This window comes from Megascapheus bottae, unplaced genomic scaffold (assembly GCF_031878675.1).
Source record: "Megascapheus bottae isolate mThoBot1 unplaced genomic scaffold, mThoBot2.hap1 HAP1_SCAFFOLD_87, whole genome shotgun sequence".
Taxonomy (NCBI): domain Eukaryota; kingdom Metazoa; phylum Chordata; class Mammalia; order Rodentia; family Geomyidae; genus Megascapheus; species Megascapheus bottae.
The window spans coordinates 535,812-561,196 of record NW_028327338.1 but is presented as its reverse complement, the minus strand read 5'-3'; the positions used below and the strand labels follow the sequence as shown (position 1 = coordinate 561,196).

General features: G+C 44.5%; 1 protein-coding gene and 1 long non-coding RNA gene across 2 annotated transcripts; both read left to right on the top strand.

The window, feature by feature from the left end:
- Nucleotides 1-12,234: 12,234 nt before the first annotated feature.
- On the top strand, nt 12,235-17,495 carry LOC150040036 (uncharacterized protein C7orf57 homolog). The gene is made up of 4 exons (XM_090327431.1): nt 12,235-12,311; nt 12,426-12,533; nt 13,554-13,707; nt 17,244-17,495. Exons 1-4 carry the CDS (start codon nt 12,235-12,237, stop codon nt 17,400-17,402), a joined length of 498 nt encoding a protein of 165 aa, XP_090183557.1. The 3' UTR covers nt 17,403-17,495.
- Nucleotides 17,496-18,096: 601 nt separating this feature from the next.
- On the top strand, nt 18,097-22,503 carry LOC150040035 (uncharacterized). The gene is made up of 3 exons (XR_016534108.1): nt 18,097-18,311; nt 19,943-19,957; nt 21,470-22,503. It is a non-coding gene; the product is annotated as an uncharacterized LOC150040035 (long non-coding RNA).
- The last annotated feature ends 2,882 nt before the right edge of the window (nt 22,504-25,385 follow it).

Genomic DNA, 25,385 nt, shown 5'->3' with positions numbered 1-25,385 from the left:
TCATGTATTGTCTATTTACATATACATAAACCTATTTGTCCATCTATGTACAAAGGTTGTTCCTAGGTGACTAAAAACAGAATGACAAGATTGAAGGAATAGCTGGGTTGTTTGGGGTGTAAAATTGGAGGGTGATATAAACATATATATTTTTTGTGGGTTATGGGGCTTGAACTCTGGGCCTGGGCGCTGTGCCTGAGATCTGCCCCTCAAGGATACCGCCCTACCCTTAAGCCAAGAACCACTTCCTGTTTTCTGGAGGTTAACTGGAGATAAGAGTCTTTGGTCCTTTTGTGCCTAGGCTGGCTTTGAAGCTTGATCTTCAGATCTCAGCCTCCTGAGTAGCTAGGATTACAGGTGTGAGCCACCTCCACCTGCCCAATTTTTTTTGTTTTTGTTTTTGTTTTGTTGGTTGTAGGGCTTGAAATCTGGACCTGGGTGCTGTCCCTGAGCTCTTCAGCTCAAGGCTAGTGTTCTACCATGTTAAACAGTGCCACTTTCAAGTTTTCTGGTGTTATTTGGAGATAAGTCTCCTAGACTTTTGTACCTGGGCAGACTTTGAACCAAAATCCTCAGATCTCAGCCTCCTGAGTAGCTTGGATTACAGCACCCTGCTGGTAATTATTTTATCTTAGCACCTGATGTCATGTTACTTTGATCTGTTTTAAAGTGTGCAACATTTGGAGGGACATTAGAAAGACAGTAATAGAGGGTCCTCATCTCAAATCCTCCCCACTTCCAGAAACAGTAATTAGTAGACATCATGGGGAAAAGTACCTTTGGGGAGCTTTAGGATCCAGGTAGAAAGTTGTAAAATTCCAGTGAAAAATGAACCAATCACAAATCTTTGAACAAAAGGATACATTGCTGGGCTGAGAGATTCCACAGAGCACTACAACAACAGACTGAAATTGCAAATGTGAATACAAAAGAAAGTCAATGAACTCAGAGAGAAGTCATTAGAGCTAGCCAGTTAGAAGAGAAAAAAGTAACAAAAAGAAAAGTGTGAAGAAAGAATACAGGACCTGAAGACCCCAATAGAATTAATGAACAAATGTATACATACTATATTGTGAAAATTCTAAGCAAAAGAAGTGACAGATACATTATTTTTTTTTTAAAAATGGCTGAAAACCTCCCATGTTTGTGAAAATTAGGCTGAGGAGATGAAAAGCCATCAACTAAGATTAACTCAACCGAGATTACACAGAGATATCAAATTTTCAAAACAGGAAATTTTGAAAGCAGGAAGAGAAGTGACATCACATACAGTCACTGTGATAAGTCACAGGACCATGTGAGACATCAGCAGATTTCTCTGCAGAAAGTTTACAGGCTTAGGGATAGTGAGATCATACATTCAAAGTAGTAAAAAAGAAAAATAGTGATTAACCCAGAACACTTTACCAGGCAAAGTTGTCCTTCAGAATAATGAGATAAAAACATTCTGGCCAGGAGTTTGGCCTAGTGGTAGAGTGCTTGCCTAGCCTGCCCAAAGACCCGAGTTCAGTTCCTCGATACCATATACATAGAAAGAAGCTGGAAGTGGTGCTGTGGTTCAATTGGTAGAGCGCTAGCCTTGAGAAAGCCCAAGGAGAGTGTCCAGGCCTTGAATTCAAGGCCCAGGACTGGCAAAAAAAACATTCTTGGACATGAAAAGCTAAAGATGTCACCATGTGTAATAGCTTGTTATGATTTGCCTTATAGGAGAGGAAAAGGAAGCTAGCCACTCACACCTGTAATCCAAGCTGCTTTGGAGGCTGAGATCTTAGGATCATGGTTTGAAGTCAGTACAGGAAGACAAAGACAAGAGACTCTTATCTCTAATTAAGTAGCAAAAAACTAGAAGTAGAAGTGGATCAAGTAGAGCACTAGCTTTCAACAAAAAAGAACATGAGACCCTGAATTTAAACCCTACTGCCATAACAAAAAAAAGTGATACAAAAGACCATGTGCCATGGCTCACACCTATAATCCTAAAGTTGGTAGATAAACTACTTTTAACTCTAGCATACAAGTTAGAAGATAAAAGGATGAAAATACTTAAATCTACAACAATTTTGTCAGTGGATATACAATATGAAAAGATATACTACAATATTCATGTACACATGTAAAAATGCAACCAGATATCTTGAGTGGATGGATGGGATTGGAAGAAATGGGGGCTTGGAAGATGCATTGTACTCATAAATCAACCTGTCAAATTGGAATTCTTTTTTATGTTTTTTTTTAACCCACCCTGGGGCTTGACCTCAGGCCCTGCGCACTATCCTTGGACTTTCTCAAGGCTAGTGCTCTACCACTTGAGCCATAGCACCACTTCTGCCTTTTTCTATATATGTGATACCAAGGAATAGAACTTGGATCTTCATGCATGTTAGGCAAGCACTCTGCCGCTAGGCCACACTCCTGGCCCCTGGAACTCTTTTGTATAATTATTTAAAGATAAAAACTTAATAAAGCATGACATCAATAGTATAAAAAGATAAAAGAAGTATAAGTTATCAGCAAGCCAGGCATCAGTGGTTCACACCTGTAATTCCTAGCTACTTAAGAGACTGAGATTAAGGAATATATATAGTTCCAAGCCATCTTAGACAGATAAACCCAAGAGACTCTTATTTATCAAATCTCAGAAAGACATTGAGGGGTGTGTGTGTGTGTGTGTGTGTGTGTGTCTCCTGAGTCTTGAACTCAGGGCCTGGGTACTATCCCTGAACTTTTTTGCTTGAGGCTAGCACTCTACTGCTTAAGCCACAGCCCTCCTTAATGCTTTTTGGTGATTATTTGGAAATAAAAGACTCATGGACTTTACTGCCTGGACTGGCTTCAAACTGCAATCCTCAGATCTCAGCCTTCTGAGTAAGTAGGATTACAGGCCTAAGCCATCAGTGCCAGATAAGAAACTGAGATTTTCTCATCATAACTAGATTGTCCTTGTGTCCTGTTTTCATTATGGCCCGTTACTTAAATTCTTATTTGATCTACAAATTCTTATAATTCAATAGCCTTCAAAAGTCAAATGTTTCTAGTAAGTAATGCTTTTTTCTCAGGATTTCAATTAGTATGGAAGCTGATCAGCTTGGGTGAATCCTGCATTCCCAGTTACTTTGATCAACTGTTTTCAAATACACTAAACTGCTCATCAGGTGATACAAAGCACTCTGTTGTGTGAGTGATAACCTAAGTGTTTCTCTGTATAGAAAGAAACAAATACATTGCGTTGCTGTATGAAGTTCTGATGACATACATAACTGGGCCAGCTAGATCCTTGGAATTCCTCACCATATTATATTACAGCTGAATCAAATAAGGCAGTATTCATTTTTGTTATACAAAAATCTGCTTGTTTTAGTTATGTGCATAAGTATTGCAAATGTTGTTTTACACACCACTGCATTTACTGGAACTGCTGAGAGGACTGTATATATGATTTCAAACCTAAGTTGATTCTTTTTCTCACTCTTGAAAGGAGTACTTCTTTGTGAAAGCAGTTCTTACAGCTTTGTTTTCAACCCATTAAAATGTTTTATATATTACTCTAACCTGTTGTCCTCCATATTCTATTGTCCTAATTGTACTGTTTTCTGATTTGTATTTATTCCTTGAGACAGTAACTTTTTGAATAAAAAAAATCTGCTTGTTTTAGTATTATTTGCATTTCCAAAGTGGTACTTGCATAACTGAAGCAGCACTTCATATAGCTTATGTGGTCAAATATCTATGTAAGCTAAAAAGTCATTTTGTTGTCCTGATACTGGGTCATGAACTCACAGCAGAGCCTATATAATGTGAATCATACCACCAGCTTTGCGGTTTTGTTTTGTTTTGTGCTTAGGTGGAGACTTGTGTGTCTGGACGAGATTTGAATCACCTCGGTAACTAATATTATAGGTGCACACCACAGGTGCCTGGCTAAGATGTCTTTATGAAAAAAAGAAAAAAATTTAGAAAGAGAAATCTCAATGGTTGGAAATGAATTGATGTCCTATTCTCTTTCACAAACACGCACACACACATACTGCAGTACCAAGAATTGAAGACATGGTCTTGTGTGTTTCTTTGAAAATTATAAGGTATCCCTCACTCTCACAGGGAGTTAGCAGAGAGTAATTGTGCCCACTATTTAGCCAGGATGATATGAAGCTTTCTGGGTGACAAAAGTGTCTCCTACTGAATGAATTCTGCCAAAGCTCTTATTGCATATTCACCCTATCAAGCACGTGCGCGACTCTAATTAATATTTTCAGGTACTAGCAGTTTTCTTTTTTAAGGTGGGACTGTGTCTTGGAGAATGAGGTGGTAGACGCTCCCAGCTTTTCCGGATTGCTTTGCCGGTGCGGGATGGCGGGGAAGAGTGGCGGGAGCTAGCCCTGCATCCCCCACCGCACACACACCCCCACCGCGCCCCTCCCCTGGGCCCCGCCTCCTGAGCCTCGCCGGGCCCGCCCCCGTACCCGCCCCTTCAGGCCTCGCCACGCCCCCAGCACCGCCCTGGGCTCGCCAGGGCGCCCGGCAGTTGACTGGTTGCGCCTGCGCGCTATGCCCCGGCTCTGATTGGCTTACTGGCTTGCCTAAGGCTGCCCCTATTGGCTGACAGAACTCCCGCCGCGCCCTTGGTCGCACCCCGGAGACCCTCGGCGAGCAGGAGATCCCTGGCACTGCTGAATCGGTGGAGACCTCAGGCTGTACCTCGGTACACCTGCTGCCTACTCCGCGTGCACGGCCCCAGCTATTTGCCCATCGTGCCCCGTCCCCTGCCGTGTACCCGGCGTGCATGTGACCCAGCCAGCAGTGTGTCCGGCTGAGCGTGGGTCCCGCGCCCCTGCCCGCTGCGCCCCTGCCTGCTGTGCCCCTGCCCTCTGTGTCTGTCCGCTGTCCGCTGCTCCCCGGCCTGCTGTGCCCACTGCGCCCTTGCTTCCTGTGCACGCTGTGCCCCTGCCCGCTGTGCCCCTGCCCGCTGTGCCCCCTGCCCTCTGTGTCTGTCCGCTGTCCACTGCCCGCTGCGCCCCGGCCTGATGTCCCCGTGCCCGCTGCGCCCCCTCCCCGCCGCGCCCGCTGCGCCCCCCGCCTGATGTGCCCCTGCTGTGCCTCCAGAGTGTGCCATGCGTGGATGTGCCCGCGCTCGCAGGTCCGGAGGCGCGTGCAGGTGTGTCAGGTGCAGGCGGGAAGACCGGGAGGGGGCGCGGACTTCGCCTTTGTGGCTGCAGCTACCAGCTAACCCTAGCACCCTGGGCTCCTCTGAAAGTGCTCACAGCGCCCAGCCATGAGGAATACCAGCAAGGAAGTACAGAGCACCGCTCACCGCTACGCTCCCTGCGGTGACTGCGGATTGCCTGAGGATTGCCCGGCCGCCCCCCTCTCTTTTTGGTGCGGTGTTGTGGATAGGAACCTTCCGGAAATGTTTGGTCATGAATTAACCCAGTGTATTCTGAATATTGAATAAGGAACTTTCTCAGTCGCACAGCCCCGCTGGCTCCCTAGCTTTTGCTTCTAAGTTAGGACTCCACCAAATGTTTCTTGCTTGAAACAGCAGGGTATGAGAAAAGCTAATTCAGCGGAAGTTCATGACTTCTTATGTACCCAATGTGTAGGTGAGAAGAAGAGAAAGGAAAGAGTCTCCATATGCCGTTTTTTTATTGGTTGCTTTTGTTTTTATTCTGTGTGGTGAGAAGGGTTGCAGATGGAGAGTAGGGAAGAGGGCTAAGCTGAGAGGGATCAGTTGGAGCCAATCACATCCACCCAGTGTGTTCAGAAATAAAATGAAGTGTGGCCCGTCCATTCTTAACTGCACAGTCAGCCTCTGTCAGGGTAGTGCCATGGCTGTGCTGGAAATCCAGTTGTGGGTAGTGCATTGTTCATCAGGTCTGGCCTGTTCCACATCTCCTGCTCTAACCTTTGGGCCTTCCTGTGATTCTCATTCTCTCTCCCCCCCCCACCCCCTCTCTCTGTCTTTCTCATAGGGCTTGAAGTCAAAGCCTTTTCTTGTTTTGCCTAGGTTGACTTCAAACTGGGATGTCCAGAATTCAGTTGCTAGGATTATAGGTGTGAGCCACCTGATGTCATAGGTCGAGGCCTCATCTACAGGAATGCCATTGATGGATTCTAACAAGTGCCAGGCACGGTGCCCAGTACTTTATACACACTCCCACATCTAACCTCATTAGGAGCTGTCAGGAATCATCACCCCATTTTTACTTTTGCCAGTCCTGGGACTTGAACTCAGGGACTGGGCACTGTCCTTGAGCTTTCTCAAGGCTAGCACTCTACCACTTGAGCCACAATACCACTTCTGGTTAAGGAATCGAACCCAGGGCTGCTTGCATGCTAGGCAAGCACTCTACCACTAGGCCACACTCTCAGCCCCATCACCCCACTTTTTCACTAGGAAACTGAAGCATTTGGTTTGGAGCATTCTACACCAAGCAAGTAGCTTATTAGTTGAGGCTTCACAGACTAGAAACAGCAGCCTGGTCCCCTTTGAGCACCTGACGAGCTAGGTGATCTCAAGTTTGACTTTCATTCTCAACAGTCTGTATTTCTTCCTTGATAAGATCAGGGAAGCCAGGCACCGGTGGCTCACATCTGTAATTCTAACTACTCAGGAGGCTGAGATCTGAGGATCACAGGCAGGTGTGTGACTCTTAACTCCAATTAGCCAGCACAAAGAGGAAGTAGAGGTGTGTATGAACTGGTAAAGTGCCAACCCTAAGCAAAAGAGCTAAAGATAGCACCTAGACTGCAAATTCAGGCTCCAGTACACACACACACACACACACACACACACACACACACACACACACACACACACACACACACAAAGGAAAATGAAACTACTACTACAGCCTATGAGCATGCAGGGAAAAATCATAGAAAGAAAAACAGTCATATAGTAAATGATCTAATGTTAAACAAATTTTGAGATAAAAGCTAAAAGATCCTTTTAACCATCTCATCTCTGTTTCTTTGACTCTTTGTCTCTCTGTCTCTGTCTCTTTCTGTTTCTGTCTTTCTGTCTGTTAGGTGGCAAGAGCTGGTTCATTCAAACCAGAACCCTCACTTTCTGAGCTCTTCTACTGCATGCATTAAGCAATAGATTAGAATTCAGTGCCTGTCCAAATCTTCCAGTAATGAGCGGGTAGAAGCACACTGTTCTCTGTGGATTAATTAGTAAGCAAAACAGAGAGAGGAAAAATAAAGTACAAACTGAATGCCCTTCTAAAGGAAGAAATAGTTGAGCTGCTGAACCCTGATTCCTAATCCTTAAATTGATTCTCTGTGATCTTTTGTGCCATTGTCTAAACTTTCTTCTTCTTTTTTCTTCCTTCTTTTTTTTAAGGGAAGGCGATGATTTAGCTGGTTAATATTCTTCAGTCATTTAAATATTTTCTGGGTTAAAACTTCATGCAGTTGAAGTTCCAAGTACAAATTGGATGTCTAAAACTTTCACAGAATGACTTGTTTTGTGCTATGGTGACTTAGTGCATTTAATACGCTGCTTCCAAAGAACTCTGGTCAGCCAGCACATGCATACATGTGCACACACACACACACACACACACACACACACACACACACACACACACACAGAATTTATTTTAAGGACTTGGTTTACATGGCTAGGGGATAACAAATATGAAGTCTGGTGAGCTAGAGGCCAGAGGAGGAGATCAGGTTTCATTTCAAATCTAAAGTCCATCTGGAGGGAGAATTTACTCTTTCCTGGAGGACTGCATTCTTTATTCATTAGACCTTCAACTGATTACATGAGGCTCATGCCTATTTTGAGGCCATCTGAGTTAAGTGCAAATCTCATCTCAAAATCATCTTCACAAAAGCATCTAGAATAATGTCTATTATGTAGGTACTGTGGTCCAGCCGAATAACACACACACACACACACACACACACACACACACACACACACACACACACACACAAACATATAATCTCATCTATCACAAACCGGGCATTGCATCAGACTGTAAATGTTATGAATCTGTGTTTGTACATACTGATAGGTGCTATTAACTATGCCCAATAATTATGTTATGAAGCTGTACCTTTTGCATTTTGTTTTCCGTAGATTGTATGTCATAAAACAGTGTGTGTGTGGTTCTTATTTTGAGTATCTTCCTAATTTCAGATGGAAAGAATTACCTGAAACACTCATAGCCTAAGTGCCTACCTCTCTTCTCCCTATGGGGTCATAAATAAGTACTAACAACTCTAGGCCTCTGGATTTTTTCCAACACATCTAGCTCTTGTTTTTTTTTTCCAGCTGTGGGGTTTGAACTGAGGGCCTGGGCACTGTCCCTGTGCTTTTTTTTTTTTTTTTTTTTTTTTTTTTTTGCCAGTCCTGGGTTTAAGCTCAGGGCCTGTGCACTGTCTTTGGACTTTCTCAAGGCTAGAGCTCTACCTTTGAGCCTCAGCACCATTTTCGGCTTTTTTTCTATGTATGTGGTACTGAGGAATCGAACCCAGGTCTTTGTGCATGCTAGGCAAGCACGTTACCACTAGGCCAAACTCCCGGCCCCTCCTGTGCTCTTTTGCTCAAGGTTAGTGCCCTACGGCTTCAGCCACAGTAGCGCCTCCAGTTTCCTGGTGGCTGCCTGGAGATGAGTCTCATAGGGACTTTGAACTACAATCCTCAGATCTCAACCTCCTGAGCAGCTAGGGTTACAGGCATAAGCCACCAGTGCCCGGCTCTCCCTAGCTCTTGATATAAGCTCCCTAGCCTGTGACTAAATACCTCCAGGGAATCTTGTTGCTGGTCCCCAGGTGGGCTACAACATCTATCCTAAGCACCTTTTGGAGAGCTGCCTCACCTCATCAGTCCCGTGCTCAGCTTCTTCTCTCAGCATGGGGCCCATACTTGCCTCCATTTCCTGTCTTTTGTGTTTCCTCTGAGCTATTGCACCCAGTTTCTTCTAGATGAGAGAAATCCTTCCATTCACAATTATCATGCTTCGACTCAATCTTTTCCATAAAACAGTCCTTTGGAATCTTTAAAATGTTATTCCTAACCTGTGGGGAGTTCGGGCAAGTAAATGCCTCACCCTCTCTCCTTGCTCTCTTCAGTAAACACTGAGGCCCTGGCACCTTTCACCTCTCACTGTGGTCTCCACAGTATAGTAAAGCCACTGATGGGAGCTGGTGTGGGAGCTGGCCAGCATGGGAGGTGGGCTGGCTGGTGCCTTCCCAGTACAGGTGAGGAGTTGTGGCTCTCTCCCTGACCTGCTTCCTGCTGCTCTCATAAAACGGGTACATCTGTTACAGCAGGTTGTGGTTTCTGTACCATAATTTATATCTCAGGGGTTTCCTCCTCCTCTTCCTCCTTTTCTTGTTCTTTTTTGTACCAGTAATGAGGCTTGCGTTCAGGGTCATCCCGCTTTTTGCTCAAGGCTAACTCTCTACCACTTGAGCCACAGAGCCATCTCCTGCTTATTTGGTAGTTAATTGGAGATGAGAGTCTCACAAGCCTCCCTGCCTGGGCTGGCTTTGAACTATGATCCTCAGATCTCAGCCTCGTGAGTTGCTAGAATTACAAGTGTGAGCCACCAGTACCTGGCTTATCTCAGTGTTTCAATGCTGTAAGTTTGTCAAATCATAGCCCATGGCTGGGTATCGTGGCTTTCATCCATAATCATACCTATTCAAGAGACTGATATCTAAGGACCAGTTTGAAGCCAGTCTGGGCAGGAAAGTATCCAGTTAACCAGAAAAGCCAGAAGTACAGCTGTGGCTCAGATAGTAGAACACCACCCTCCTTGAGTGAAAAAGCTAAGGGATAGCACCCTGGCTCTGAGTTCCAGCCCCAATAGCAGCACATACAAAAATTGCAGCTCACACAAAAATTGCAGGTCACATTTATCCATCTGTTCCATTGGTTTATCTGTCATATTTTAAATAACGTGGGATTTTTCCTATTTCCCAGAATGACAAGAAAAACAGTTAAGAATTTTATTTTAAGATGGAAAGACATAGGGCTTGGAGAGTTCCCTGAAGCTCACACTGGTGGATGAGGCTGGTTTTGGTTTTGGAGAAGAAGTCAGCTGCAGCAAAGCTGACAGGGTGGGGCCAAGGTTGCTGTTCCTCACATTGGCATTGATGGCTGGTATACTCAGGGGGTTTGGAGACTCTTTGCCCTGCAATGGTGCCATGCTTTGTCTTGGGCATTCAGGGGCTTCCTGCCTGGCTCAGGTGCTGTGTGGCTTGCCTGGTGACGTCCACAGCAGATAGACTGGGAAGCACCTAGGTTCTCCCCATGTGGCCAATCCTGCAGCCCAGCATGGCAGTGAACTGGCCTTGCTTCTATCTAGAATGGTATTACCATCTCCCCGTGAAGCGCTCTGAGAAGGCTGTGGATGCCCCTCCAGCATCTCAGATTCCAGGGCTCAGCAAATTGGACGACTCACACAATGAGTACTTGCCTGGGATGCGAAGGTACTTGATAAAAGAAACCGACTCAGAATATGTGAAGCTTGCAAAGCAAGGCGGCAGACCTCGTAAGCCCCCGCGTGCTCCATCATCTCATCTGTATAAAAATATTGCTCTAGCAGTTGGGGGCGTGGCTCAGGTGGTAGAGCACCTGCCTCAAAAGTGCCCAGCTCCTAAATTCAAACCCCAATCCTTCCAAGAATCTTTGATAAAACATTCTTAACATTTGCCTAAGGCCATTGGGAATTGAGGCTCATAAGTATAGGGGGATGTGTGTGATCACTGATGAGAATCAAATTTTATACAAGATCTATTTTTTTCACAAAGCATTTGACAATCTTAAAAATAGGAACATACTGAGTTCAATAGATATCATCATTCAGAGAGGTAAGGGACAGCACCCCTGAAATCTCATAGCCTGCCTTTGGGGTAGATGACATCCAGATAATTATCCCTCCTCGGGTTGCCATTACCTGTGTTGGCAATGCCACAGGGGAGACAAGCTAGCCATCATTTTCCCTTTTTGCCAGTCGGGCTTTCTCAAAGCTAGAGCTCTATCACAGCACCACTTCTGGCTTTTTTTTTAAATGTATGTGGGTACTAAGGAATCGAACCTGGGTCTTTGTGTGTGCTAGGCAAGCACTTTACCACTAGGCCAAACTCCCAGTCCCATGGTCATCGTTTTAACATTAAAAAAAAATCTAGACCAAGCGGGGTGCTAGTGGCTCATGATTGTATTCCTATCTGAAGATCATGGTTCAAAGCCAGTCTGAGCAGACAAATCTGAGACTCTTAATTCCAATTAACCATGACAAAGGCAGAAGTGGAGGTATAGCTCAAAACGGTAAAGTGGCAGCCCTAAACAACAATGTGAGCCCTGAGTTCAAGCACCAGTAGTGACACAAATCCCCATATCAATCCTCTTGAGGCCTATAATAGGTGGGACAAGGGCTAGATCTCACTTTCTAAGATCCACTTTCGCCTGCTATTGGAAAAAAAAAGTGGAAAGATTGGCCAAATTTGGTAAGATCTAAACTGAAATGGGGGTATTACATCACTGCCCAAGTTTTGATTTGTGTCATCACAGTGTGATGACATGAAGCCCAGAGGTGGAAGTGTGGCCTTCTGCAACACATGTCCAGCAGTGTGAAGTATAATAAGTGACAGTAATGAGAGACAGAGACAGGGAGGGAGAGAAGAAACCAAGTGTCATGAAATATCATCAAGAGAGAGTCTGGTTGGAAGGTGTAGAAGAACTCATATTATTCTTCTATGTTTTCTCTAAGTTTAAAGTATTTAACCATGAAAAAGGTTTTCAAGCTGCAAAATGGGAGATTAAACATCTGTGGTACTGGGGTTTTGAATCCGGGGCCTTGTATTTGTGAAGCAGGCACTCTTACCACTGAGCCATACCTCCAGCTCTACTAGCTGCCCTTTGACATCTAGGAGGGAAGGGATCGGGGTCAGAAAGCTGGGCATGTGTGTTGTGGCGCTGGCCTGAGTTTGTAGAACAGAGCCTGTGCGCTATGCCTCTCAGATTAGCTCCAAACTAAATGATTAAATCCCTCCTGGGGACTCACCATTTGGGATGCTGGAGAGAGCAGATTTTCCTGGAAGCAGGCTGGAGAAGGAGGACAGTGAGTTGTGGGGAATGGCCTGGAGGAGTGGCCAAAGGTAGGGGAGCAGTAAGAACTGGAGGAATGGAAGGATGGGCCCCCAGAAGTGATGATGTCTGGTGGAGACCCCATGCCAGATCCATGCTAGAGAGGGAGGGAGGGAGGTTCATGAACCATGGCCCTGTCTGAGGCCCAACCAGGACCCTCAGTTGTCTACCTGTGCCTAGGCAGGGGAGTATCAGAGATGCTGGGGTAGTGCCGGGCCCAGAGGCCACCCAGGGCAATGGCACAGTTCCCCTTGATGTGGGCTAGTGATGCCACACAGGACATTTGGGTCACACATAGCTCTGTCCCTTTCTTTTCGAGATTTGCTGACACACCTGGGTCCTGGGAGCACGACAGGTTCTCCAGGGCCTATTCCCTGCCAGACTGGTATATCCACCACAGCAAACCTGCTACTGCCCAGCAGCGAGAGTGAGTATCTGGAAGCAGCTATGCGTTGTTCTTTTGGGGGACAAAATAGCTCAAGTTGAAATTCATTAAATTAAGCGAGAGTGCTGTTCCAGAGCAGCATCACTCAAGGCTGGTGCTTTACCCCTTGAGCCACAGCTCTACTTCCAGTTTTTTGGGTAGTTAATTTGGCATAAATTGAAAATTCATTTCAGGCACTTTTCTGGCTTTTTATTAATTTATTTTTGCCTGTAAGATAAAACCACAGTAAATGTCATTTTAAGCCTCAAGTAGCTAAGAGTATATGCCTCAATGCTCAGCTTTTGTTTCTCTTTATTTCCTTCCCCCCCTCTTTTTTTTTAAAGGTCCTCGACTGGTACTTTAACTTGGTACTTGATGCTTTCACTCATTGGCCGGCACTCCAGCAACTGAGCCAGGGCTTCAACCCTTTGTTTTCATTTCTGGCTGGAAAATGAACATAAATTTTTTACATGCCTGAGGCATGTAATATTAGACTTTTCCCTTGCTTTTTTTTTTTAAGGTCCAAGACCGAGACTTGAACTTGGTACCTGATGCTCTTGCTCATTGTCTAGTGCTCTACCAACAGAGCCATTCCTCCAACCTTTTCTTAAAAAAATTCTTTGTGCTAAGTTCAGAAAGAAAGAAAAAGAAGCTGAGTGGATTAGAACCTGGTAGAAAGGGGGCCGGAGACTCTGGGGTTGACCCCTTCCTGTCACTGGTCCCAAAGCTCAGTTGGAAGTTCAAGTGCCCACACTGTAAATGGCCATGTCATAGAAAACAAGCAGACTGAAATGATCATTGTAAATGATACATATTTAGGGGAGCATTTAGCTCATTGAAGAAGACGAAGGAGTAGATGATGTTCTGGTGATGATCTGCAAGGCTGGCACTGGAAAGGGGTGGAGCTTTTTGCTTCCCATGGCAGGGCCTACCAGTGTCTTCAGGGAAGCCAAGAGAAATTGGGGAGAGGGGAGAAGGGGGCCCCACGAGCGCAGGCTGTAACTGACACCACTGTTCTTGCAGAGTCCCCATGGTCTCCATGCCAGATTACATGGTGTATGAAGAATTCAGTCCCAATCACACCAATGGAAGCTATGAATCTAGAAGAGGCCCCTTCGATTTTGACATGAAAACGGTTTGGCAAAGAGAGGCCGAGGAACTAGAAGAGAAAAAAAAGGTGACAGAAGCTCATCCGTCTGTCATCCAGGGTTGTTTTCCTTCCGTGGCTTCCTGAATGACCGTGCAGTGTGTCTGTTGGCTGTTGCTGGTGTGTCTCTTTGATGCCCATGACATTGCCGGATATGGTCTGTATTTTAATTGTGGATCTCCTACAATGTGAGCAGGCACAGTCTGGTTGTCTGTTTCTTTTTCTGATTAGTGGTTTTATAGGGAAGAGCACAGGTTTGTTTGTTTCATTTTTTTTGTACAGGCTATTTTATTGGATAATAATAAGTTATATAATAAGCAGAATCCAGTTGTCCAACAATCCAGAATTTTTACTTTTTGTTGTTGTTGTTGTCGTCAATCACAGAGCTTGAACTCAGGGCCTAGGTGCTGTCCCTGAGCTCTTTTGCTCAAGGCTAGTGCTCTACTACTTTGAGCCATAGCTCCTCTTCCATTTCTTGAGTGGTTAATTGTAGATAAGAGTTTCACAAGGACTTTTCTGCTCAGGCTGGCTTTGAACAGAGATCCTCAGATCTCAGCCTCCTGAATAGCTAGGATTACATGTGTGAGTCACTGGCTCCTGACTATTTTTGCGCCTTTTTTTTCCAGACTTGGGACTTGAACTCAGGCCTGAGCACTTTTCCAGAGCTTTGTTGTGCTCAAGACTAGCACTCTACCACTTGAGCCAGCTTTTTTCTAAGTAGCTTATTGGAGATAAAAGTCTTACCAACTTTCCTGCCTTGTTGGCATTGAACTACAATCCTCAGATCTCAGCTTACTGAGTAGCTAGGATTACAGGCATGAACTACCAGTGCCTGGCTTGTTTTTGCATTTTAAGGTGGTTTTAACGAGTGAATGCTTACCTAGAAGAAACTGGCATAACATGTGTCACCCAGCGCTTATAGAAAGGGAATTTAATATACATTTATTATCTTTTTCTATTTGTGCCCATACTGGGGCTTGAACTCAGGCCTGTGTTCTCTCTTAGCTTTTTCATTCAAGACCTACATGCTACTACTTGAGCCACAGCTCCAGTTCTTGCTTTTTGCTGGTTAATTGAAGATAAGAGTCTTACCAGCTTTTCTGTTGGGCCTGGCTTCAAACTGTGATCCTCAAATCTCAAGTCTCCTGAGAGCTATGGTTTCAAGTGTGAGTTTCCAGTGCCAGGTTTTGTATTCTATCTTCACATGTTTTAGTTATAGTTAAATTGAGATGTCTCTGTGATAAAAGACCCATTCCAAGGGTGCATTTGTCCCTCCAAAGTGAACCCCCCAAACACTTTGATTGGTAGATGAGTGTGATTTCTTGATTAAAAGTCTTTTCATCCCCCGGCCTCCTCTTAGCAGCTCCCAGGACTTTGAGGGCTCTGTACCACTGGGTGTGGCAAGGTCTGAAATTCGTCTCGTTGCCTCACCCAGTCAGATCTGTGAAACAATGACATGTGTATTAAAAATAGCGATGATGCTTTTGAGAGTGAGAATGAAGAGTGAACACTATCCACTACTTGAATTGTGAAGAGAGAGATATATTCGTCCCCGGCTCCCATGCCTGGCATCTCTGTGTCCTGGTGTGGAAAGGAACCTCCCTGTTGACACTTGGGGGCTGGGGTGAGTGCCGAGGTCAGCATCTCTTGGCTGGAACAAGCCATTTGCTTATCAAGCTGTCCTCCATGGCAAGTGGTGACTTGGGCTTTGGGTCACTTGTGTAAGTACTGTAAATGGACTAAAGCCCAGGCCTGTTTCTTAGTGTAAGGGGTAAGCTATAAATAATTGGGGGCAGAGGGGAGATGCTAACTACCATTACAGCACAAAGCTAGAGAGATGTAAAAGTGTTAAATGCTGTATCACCCCCAAATCAAATGAATGATCCACTTAGTAGCCAGCCTGTCTACTTCCACCCTGTCGAGGAGACAGGATGACAGTCTTGGGGACATCAACATTGTCTAGCAGAAGGAACACAGTGTTGGGCTGTGTCTGCAAGGCATCTTGGCCTAGATAGTGAGAACCTGAACATGAGAATCAAATCACCCAGCTAACTGGCTGCTGCCTCTGAGGGAGGAACGGGAGCCAGCACTTTCCTGTCACACCCAGGCTGTCTTTGGGGTGTGGTACACAATGGCCTGTTCTTAGGGAAGACTCCTCACGCAGCATTCCTGGGTTTCTTGCTCACTTCCAGGGTGAGTGGGAGTTGGGAGGGATCTTTTATTTTACTAAAAACATTATTTCTCGTGACAGGTAATAGGGCATGAACTCAGGACCTAGGCACTATCCCTTAAGCTTACTGTGCTTGACTGGCATTCCACCACTTAAGCCACACTTCTGATGTTTTGCTAGTTAACTGGAGATGAAAGTCTCACAGAATGGTTTTGTCTTGGCTGGCTTTGAACTTTGATTCTCAGATTTCAGTCTCCTGAGTAGCTAGGATTACAGGTGTGAACCATGGATGCCAGGCTCCTACTACTTATTTCTGTTTTTCTTTTATTGCTGTTATAAAAGCGATAGTCTTTTTCTTTGTAAATAAGATATAATTTAAATAAAATGCAATTTTTTTCTTTTAAAATAAGATATCATAATATACTTAAAGCTCACCTGCTCTACAAGTGGTACAAGGCATACATTACAAAGCTACCACAGCCACTGAGGTACAGAGACATTCCATTTATTTTTTCCCTCAGCTCCTTTGGTGTTAACTCCTCCTAACTCACAGCTCCTGCAAGTACCTGTCTGCTTTTCTTCCTTTTTTTGCCAGTTGTGGGGCTTGAACTCAGGGTCTGAACACTGTCCTTGGACTTTTTTTTTTTCTACTTGAGCCACAGCACAACTTCCAGCTTTTTTCTATGTATGTGGTACCAAGGAATTGAACCCAGGTCTTTGTGCATACTAGGCAAGCACTCTACCACTAAGCCAAACTCCCTGTAGTCTTTCCAGAGTGTCAAATTATGGTATCCCCGAGTTATGGTCCTTTCTTCCCTGGTGCATTTTAGACATAGCCAGCTGCTGGGGAGTCAGAACTCCATTCCTTTGTATTGGTGGATTGTATTTCATTGTGGATCAAGGGGTAGCCTGCTTCTCCATTCATCTGATGTTCATAATTGTCTATATGGAGAGAGTGACTTCGTGTGTGTGTGTGTGTGTGTGTGTGTGTGTGTGTGTGTGTGTGTGTGTGTGTTTTACGGGGGCTTGAACTCAGGACATTATGCTCTCACCAGATTTTGTGCGTAAGGATGGCACTCCATTGTTGAGGCACAGCTCCACTTCTGGCTTTTCACGGTTAACTGGAGATAGGATTGCCTCTGATTTGTTGGCCCAGGCTGGTTTTCCCCTTCGATCCTCAGATTTCAGCCTCCTTGAGGGCTGGGATCTCAGCTGTGAGCTGCGGGTGCCTGGTTTGCCAGGGGCCCATATTTAGAAGTTCTCTTTACAAAGCTTTTCTACTGAATGGGAGGATTGTTGACCTACACGTGTTGTGGCTGTTTGTTTTCCCAGCAGAGGTCCTACATTTGTTGTGTAGTCTTCTCACTCCGCATATGTGTTGTATTTTGCCACACAGGTGAAGCTGCCCGCCATCCACTCAAAATACCCCAGCAAAGCGGGGACGCCAACGGGCTCCAAAGACTCCGCGGGAAGCAGACTGTCCTTCCCTCCCATGTATGTTCCAGAGTGGCCTGAGCTGGCCAGGAGGCGAGCTGCTGCTCCCCTTCTTCCTTGAGTGACAGTCCCCACCCACAGCCCGCCCTCCCAGCCACCAGGCCTACCTGGCCCCCTTGCTCCAGAAGGAGGCCTCATCCTGTCCTTTTCCCCCAACACACACATCTCCCCCCCACTCCACACGTCCCCGCTGAAGAGAACCCTAAGGACTCCTTTATCTCCTTATGCACAGAATACTGGTTTAGTGCGAGAATAAATATCATGAATTGCCTAATTCTTCAGATAGCTTCTCATCTAATGGGCAATAAACAATGATTACATTGTCATGAATGCCTTGAGAACACTGAGCTAGACTGAATGAGAGGGAGAAAACCAAGAAAGAAAAATGATTGGCAGGTAGATGATGGATGGATAGATGGAAAGATAAATCCAGGGAGGGAGAACAGTATAGCTGTCTTGTATTTAAGACAGCTGTGCATCCAACTTATTACTTTGTTCCCTGAATACTGTTCTGTTTCTGATCTGTGTGTGTGTGTGTGTGTGTATGTGTGTGCATGTGCGCATCTCCATCTCTGGCTTTTTACTGGCTATTGGAGATGAGTCTAGAAGGTTTTTCTGCCTCTACTGGCTTTGAGTCTCAGGCCTCAGCTCTCAGCCTCCTGATTAGCCAGGATTGTAAGTGTAAGCCATTCGTACCCAGCTATCAAGGTTTGTGTTAATATTTAATATTCACTTTTATCTTTTTTGAAGCCTGGTCAAAAAACCAATTCACCAACAAACTTCTCCAAGCTTATCAGCAATGGCTATAGGGATGAGTGGTTGCAGCAACACAGAACAGACACGGACATGAAGACCTCAAAGACCTCCAGGGAATCCACATCCTCCCAGTCCACACAGGACTCGGAAGAGCCCAAGGATGCAGACGCAGCACAGGACCCAGAGGCTCCTGAAGGCTCTGAGAAAGCTCACGGTGAGGAGCACTCTGAATTGAGCCTCCCTTAACACAAGATTTTGCCTTTTCCTCTTTATCAGAAAGCAAAAGTCATGATTTTTGAGGCTTCTCATTTTTGCTTGTCCAAAGTCTTGATACTTCATTTAGTACAAAGAATGTATCCAGCAATATCAGCTTTAGTCTTCTGCACAGAGTTCTTACCCTGCTGGACTTCCACAGACTTCCACAGAAGCAGTTGGGCCTATCTCCTCATACAGACTGCATTCAAACTTAAAATTGCTCCAGTATAAACATTTCTGAAGTCTTGAATATGTTCCATTATAACTTTCTTTATAATGAGATATTCAAGATAATACATTGGTATGTATTTATTTATGCAAGCCCTAGGGCTTGAACTGAAGGCCTGGGTGCTGTTCTTGAGCTGCTTTTGCTCAACGCCAGCACTGGGCCACTTGAGCCACAGTTCCACTTCTGGCTCTTCTCAGTGCTAACTTACAGATAAGTCTCATGAACTTTTCTGCCCAAGCTGTCTTCAAACAGCAATCCCCAGGTCTCAGCCTCCTGAGTAGCTGGGGTTACAGGGATGAGGCACGAGGGCCAGTCACAGTATACATTTTTTGGGGTACAGGGTAGAGAGTTACTAGAGTTTGAACTCAGGGCCTTGTACTCACAGGCAGATGCTTTACTACTTAAGTCACAACCTAGTCCTTTGTGCTTTAGCTAGTGTCTTTCCAATAGTGTTTTGAATTTTTGTATAGGGCTCTGCTGACCCCTCGTTCCTTCTGCCTATGCTTCTCTCTATTGGCATTACAGCCACCAGGCCTGGCTTGTTGGCCTCAAACCACCATCCTCTGGATCTCTGACTCCTGGGTAGCTGGGAGTATAGGCACATGCATATGTTTCATGTATGCATATATTTAGTGTTTAGTTTTTATAGTTGTATTAATTTCTGGACAACTTGTTTTACTCATGGGGCTTCATTTCTTTGATGAGAATTCTTTTGTTTGCTTGTTTGTTTCCTTTCTTGTGAGTAGATCTCTACTCCAGCTGCTTGCTGTTTTGGTGAATAAAATCTGCCATTATAACCCTGTCCTTTTAGCTAGCCACAGTGGTAGATACCTGTCATCCCAGCCCTCAGGAAGGTGAGGTAGGAGAATCAAAAGTTCAAAGCAGCTTTGGACTATATAGTGAGACCCTATCTCAAACAACATCAACAACAACAAACCCACCAAGGACATTGGTGACCCATGTCACCGACCCCTGGCTCCTCAGGAGGCTGAGATATGAGTACTGCAGGTTGAAGCTAACAAGAATAGGGCAGGAACGTTGGTAAGACTCTTATCTCCAGTGAAACACACACACACACACAGAAGTGGAGCTGTGGCTCAAGTGGTAGAGTGCCTTTTGGGTGAAAAAAGTCAAGGTATAGCTCCCAGCCCCTGAATGCAAGCTGCAGCACAGGCACAACCAAAACCCAGAACAACATTAGGAAAATGGCCTTTTGAATTTTAGGTTCAAAGTGCTTTATGACTTCTTTTGTTTTGAGTGTTGTGGATTTAGTTCTTATTATGTTAAGTAATTTCACATTCTTTGGATATTTAGTCTATTTCATGAAACTGAAAAACCAATGTCCTTATTCTTTATTTCAGAATCTGCTCTTCCAAGTGAGTGTTTGTAGAGAAAATGAGCTGCTTGGGAGTTTAAAGTCTAAATGTCACAAAGAGACTCGGTGGACCTGGTCCTTCCGTCTGGAGACTCACCCCAGCCCTGCCACGCACACTGGGGAAATGTGCAGCGTCCAGTCACTCTCTGTACTCACCACTCATCCTCCATTAGATCTTTCTGACCTCTACCCCCAACCCTGTTCTTCTCTCTGCTGCTTATTTGGCCTTTTCTGATCTCACTTAGGAGAAGGTCCTGCAGGATTTGTCCTTCTCAGCCTGGTTGATTTCACTTTACTTAATGCCTTTCTGGTTCATCCATGTTGCCCAAAAGTGCCTTCTTTCATTGCTGAGTAGTATTCCACTGTAGGAACATTCACTCCATTGTCTCTGTTCATCTGTCGATTGACACTTGAGTGGATTCCATGGTTTGTCTACTATGCATGGCACTGCATAGTGCATTTCTCTCTACAGCTACGGACATCCAGGTCCTTTGGGAGATACTTAGTATCTGGATCATGTTGGTGATGTATTTTTACTTTGGGGTGGGGTTTTGTTTAGGTAGTACTGTTGCTTGAATCTGGGGCCTTGCCCTTGTTTGACAGGAACTCTACCACTTGAGCCATGCCACCAGTCCTTTGTGATTTAGGTATTTTTTTCCCAAAAGGGTCTTGTGCTTGTTCCTTGGCCACTATGGACTGCCATCTTCTTGTTTAGCTGGAACAACAAGCTCTTACCACGTTACTCAGCTTTTTATTGGTTGAAATGGGGGTTGCACTAATTTTTTCCATTGGGACTGGCCTCCAACTATGATCTTCCAAGCTCTGCCTCTCAATTAACTAGGACTAAAGGACTGAGCCATCAAGCCTAGCTTAATTGGTTGTTTGTTTTGTGCTAGTACTGAGGCTTGAGCTCAGGGTCTTACTGTCACTGTTTTTATCACTCACAGCTAGCCCTTTGCTGCTTGAGCCATGCCCCCTATTCTTCTAGCATTTTACTGGTTAATTACAGATAAGATTCTCTCAGATTTGGCTGCCTGGGCTATCTCCAACCCGGATCCTCAGAGCTTAGCCTCCTGACTAGCTAGGACTGTAGGTGTGAGCAGCTGGTGCTCAGCTGGATTCAGTTTGTGCTTCTCTGGGGGTCCACATTAGTGAAGGGGAGGCGTCGTGGGGGAAGACAGTGAGATGCTGGTCACTCAGGCTGAGTGGGCTGGTGGGGGTGCTTCACTGCTTAGTTCGCTTGGGTCTCTGTGTCAGCTGAGACCTTTTCAGCCTGGGCCAGTGAAGCACAGAAAGTCCCCAAGAGAGTGCTCTGTCCTTGCCTCCCAAAGTCAAAGTTGAGTCACAGGCTTTCCCATTCGATGGGACTCCCATTCTGTGCAGACTTCAGTTTTAATCCTCAGGCATAATGTCAGAAATACATTCACTCTTATATTTAAAATGAGTAAGTTAAAACTTTCTGTTCAAAATTGTCATGCTTACCTATCTGTTCTGTGTGTACTTAACATTGCAGGCCCAGCAGCATCTCCATCTGACTGGACTCCCGCGGAGCTCAAATAAGCCCAGATGTCCCATCAGGATCGCCCTTTTAGTAGTAGTTCACGGTGGTGTGACTAGGTCGCAGCTGAATCTATAAGGCACCGGTTATATTTTATTAGTATAGACTCTTACAGAACCACATATCTCACAGTGTAGTTACTATCACTGAGGCACAGGTAGGGAAAACACTGTTTTTTATTTTTCCCTCCCATCTCTCTGGGGTACAACACGGGGTCAGTAGGTGGTCCCACCACGGTCTCTGGGACCTGGCAACCTCTGGGGACAGTCACTTCCCTGGCCATTCTTGGATGAGCGCCTCTTGGGTTCACCACCATATGGGGGCCTTGTCGGAGGTTCTGAACGGGAAGAAACTCACAGAACAAGCCTCAGCATTTTTTTTTCCTGTTGTTTGGCCCTATGGTCTTTGTAGAAAGATTTTTCAGTTTTAAACCAATTAAAACATGATGATATAGTTTGTATTACAAATATTATGCCTTGGAATTTTCAACGCTTACTAGAAAATGTAACACTTACTGGTTTAAATTTTTTGCCAATTCTGTGAGCATAACAGAAGTCTAGACTAGGAAAGATTTGTTATTTTATATCCTTTCAGTGAAGATATACTTCATAGACTTGAACAAAGCTTAGAAATGATCAGCTGAATGCTCTAGTTTTAGAAAGGCTATTGTTTATGTATTAGACATTTGCATTAAAATATATTTAAACATTTTATACCTTTAATTCATTAATAAGTTTTTGGACAGATAATTTTTTTTAGGGAGCCAGAGAAGGTCACAGACATTTGTACCTTCTTTCTTGGAATGAACTTATCATGCACTTGCTCAGCTAACACTTAAGTTTCATATTCGAACTCCAACTGAGCTAGTTAATGGAATGTTTACATGTCCATTGTATGATCACATGAGACTACCGTGGAGGAATATGTATGCAACATGTAAAGAATGGGAATGGCTGTACATGTGAAATAAAAAATGATATACCACACAATATATTTCCTCTCCTTTCTCTATTCTCTCCTTTGTCCTCCTTGGTTGAAATGTTACCTCATTCCCAAATACTCCTTCCTTGTTAAATTTTATAGGAAGAGATATCATTAATGTTCAGTTCTTTATTTTTTAAAGGTTATTATAGCAATAGAAATCTATAATTTGTGGAGAGGACAAAATTTAAAGTTAGAACTAGTGATCGAATCTTCACTGGTAGCTACTAGCTCACACCTGCAATCCTAGTTATTCAGGAAGTTGAGGTTATGAAGATGGCAGTTCCAAGGCAGTCCAGGCAGAAAAGTCTATGTAACTCTTACCTACAGTTAACCAGAATAAAGCAGAAGTGAAGGTGGAGCTGAAGTGATAGAGATCTAGCCATGAAGGAAAAAGCTAAGCAAGAATGTGAATCCAAGCACCACTATTGGCACCAATAAATAAATACAAACAAAAATAATCTTGGCCTCAACTAAAGTAGCCATAGTTGTTTTTCTTTTCTTTAAATCTTTTGTGTAGATCCTGCGGTTTGAACTGAGAGTATAGGTGGTGTTCTTTAGATTTTCCACTCAAGGCTGGTATTTTATTCCTTAAGCCACACCTCCACTTCTGGCTTTTTGCTGGTTAATTGGAGAGTCTCTTAGATTTGTCTATCTGGGCTACCTTTGAACTGTGATCCTTATTTCTCAGCCTCCTGAGTAAAATTAGGCCATTAGAGTAGATTTAGAACCACTAGCACCCAGCTAACATTCTCAATGGTAAAGATCGAATGCTGTGTTTTCCTATCATTAAGAGCAAGGGAAGGATTACCAATTACAACCATTCTCACCACTCTTACTCAGCATAGTACTTGAAGGCCTAGTCACTGCAACATGTCAAGAAAACAACTGTACAAATGGGAAAGACAGAACTGTTTGTTTGCAAATGACATTATTGTCTTGGTACAAAATCTGTAAGAATCTACAAGAGGAACCAAATCCAAACCTTTGGAATCAGTTCATCAAGACTGTAGAGTAGAAGCTTTGCATTACTCAGCTTTCCAAACCTTAAAAAATGCCTGAGATGATCAACTTATAAGAGCCAAAGTTTTACTAAGGGCTTGGCTAATGGTAGAGCTTCTCCCTAACAAGCTTGAGAGGTGAGTTCAGTACTGCAGAGAGAGAGAGAGAGAGAGAGAGAGAGAGAGAGAGAGAGAGAGAGAGAGAGAGAGAGAACAGACAGACAGACAGACACAGACAGACAGACACAGACAGACAGAGACAGAGACAGAGAGAGACAGAGAGACAGAGACAGACAGCGAGAGTGAGCATGTGTTTTGGCCTATTGCTTCTGGGCATGTGACAGAAGTGTGTGGTGGAGCATGTGCAAGAAGCAGAGCAAGAACAGAGAGGGGCTGATGTCCCACTACTACTCTTACCAGGACATCTCCAATGACTATGTTTTTCTATGGTACTGGGGCTTGAACTCTAGCCCTTGCCTGGCTTTTCATGCTCACAATTAGGGCTCACAATTTAGTTGAGCCAAAGCTGCACTTCTGCATTTGAGCTGAATAATTGAAGCTAAGAGTCTCCTGGATTTTTCTGCCTGGGATTTAAACTATGATCAAATCTCAACCTCCTGTGTAGCCAGAATGCAGGTATGAGCCAGAACTGGTCTTGTATGCCAGGTGCTGGTGGCTATAGGATTACACCTATAAACCTAGCTAATCAGAAGGCCGAGATCTATGCTTGGTTGTTCAAAGCCAGCCTGGGCAATAAAGACTGTGAGATACTCATCTCCAATAAACTACTCAGAAAAAGCCTGTTAGTGATTTTGTGGCTCAAGTGGTAGAGCACCAGCATGGAGCCAAAGAAGCTTGGGGACAGCACTCAGACCCTGAGTTCAAGCCCTGGGACCAGGACCAAAAACAAATAAAACCTAACCAAAAAACCCCCCAAAACCTTGATGTGCTTTACTTCTTATAACTTCATGTTGTACAATTTTGACATGGCACCATGAACTAGTTTCAAGGATGAGCAGTGGCTATTCTTAGGAGCAGGGAAGATAACTCTTGGAGATGACCTTCAAGTTGTACCTAATGAGGAAGGAAAAGGCATTTGCATAGTCAGCAAAACTTCAGTAAGAGTGCTTTGTGGATACGTGGTGTGTGCGGAAAAGAAGACCAGGAGGCAGAGAGTGCTGAGAGGACCTGGTGTGACTTTCTCATTGACCATCAATGCCCTCATCAAATACTTTTTCCTTAGCTGGTTTTCAGCACTTATCCCTGAATGGTAGTTTATCTCACCATACCTTCCAGGAATATCTATGACAATACAGATGTAAGATTGAATTAATCTATATTAGGACTGAGTGACGGGGAAGGTGTAATTTGACAAGAACTCACTGATAACATTTTAAACATCACATCTTGAAATAGTGTGATCGAGTCTGGCCAGTGCCATCTTGGCCACATGGTGGATGGTAAAGTCTGGAATCTTGTCTTCATGGTGGGGAAAGGTGAAGCCCTCTACCTCCAGGCATACTTGAGTTCCTGGAGGCAGGGCAGGCACATGGCTGAGACGTTACTAAACCTGGAGTTTCCTGTGAACCTGCCCCCTGACCTGACCCTATTTAGGCCTAGACCAGCATTTCACAATGCCATGTGTCTCCATGTTCCTGTCCTGTCTCCTGGCTCCTTCTGTAGTCACCATGACGTCCCACTTAAGCTCTCCACTGGAGCTGAATTGATTTGTTGGTATTGTTGTTCTTTCTTTTACTTCTAACCTTTATGGTTCAGTTTCCTAAATGTTAAGTGCATTTACCGGCTGCTGGTATTTTGAAACAGAAGTCCACCGTGCAGTTACTGGCCTTTTAATAAAGACTCCAAGATCTGACTTCTCAAAATGTGGC

What these genes read in the sequence shown, in the direction of transcription:
- LOC150040036 (XM_090327431.1), top strand. Translation starts at nt 12,235, where the DNA reads ATGGCCCTGTCTGAGGCCCAACCAGGACCCTCAGTTGTCTACCTGTGC. An exon ending in GGAGTATCAGAGATGCTGGG is followed by an intron (nt 12,312 to 12,425) that starts GTAGTGCCGGGC and finishes TTTCTTTTCGAG; the next exon opens with ATTTGCTGACACACCTGGGT. An exon ending in GCTACTGCCCAGCAGCGAGA is followed by an intron (nt 12,534 to 13,553) that starts GTGAGTATCTGG and finishes CTGTTCTTGCAG; the next exon opens with AGTCCCCATGGTCTCCATGC.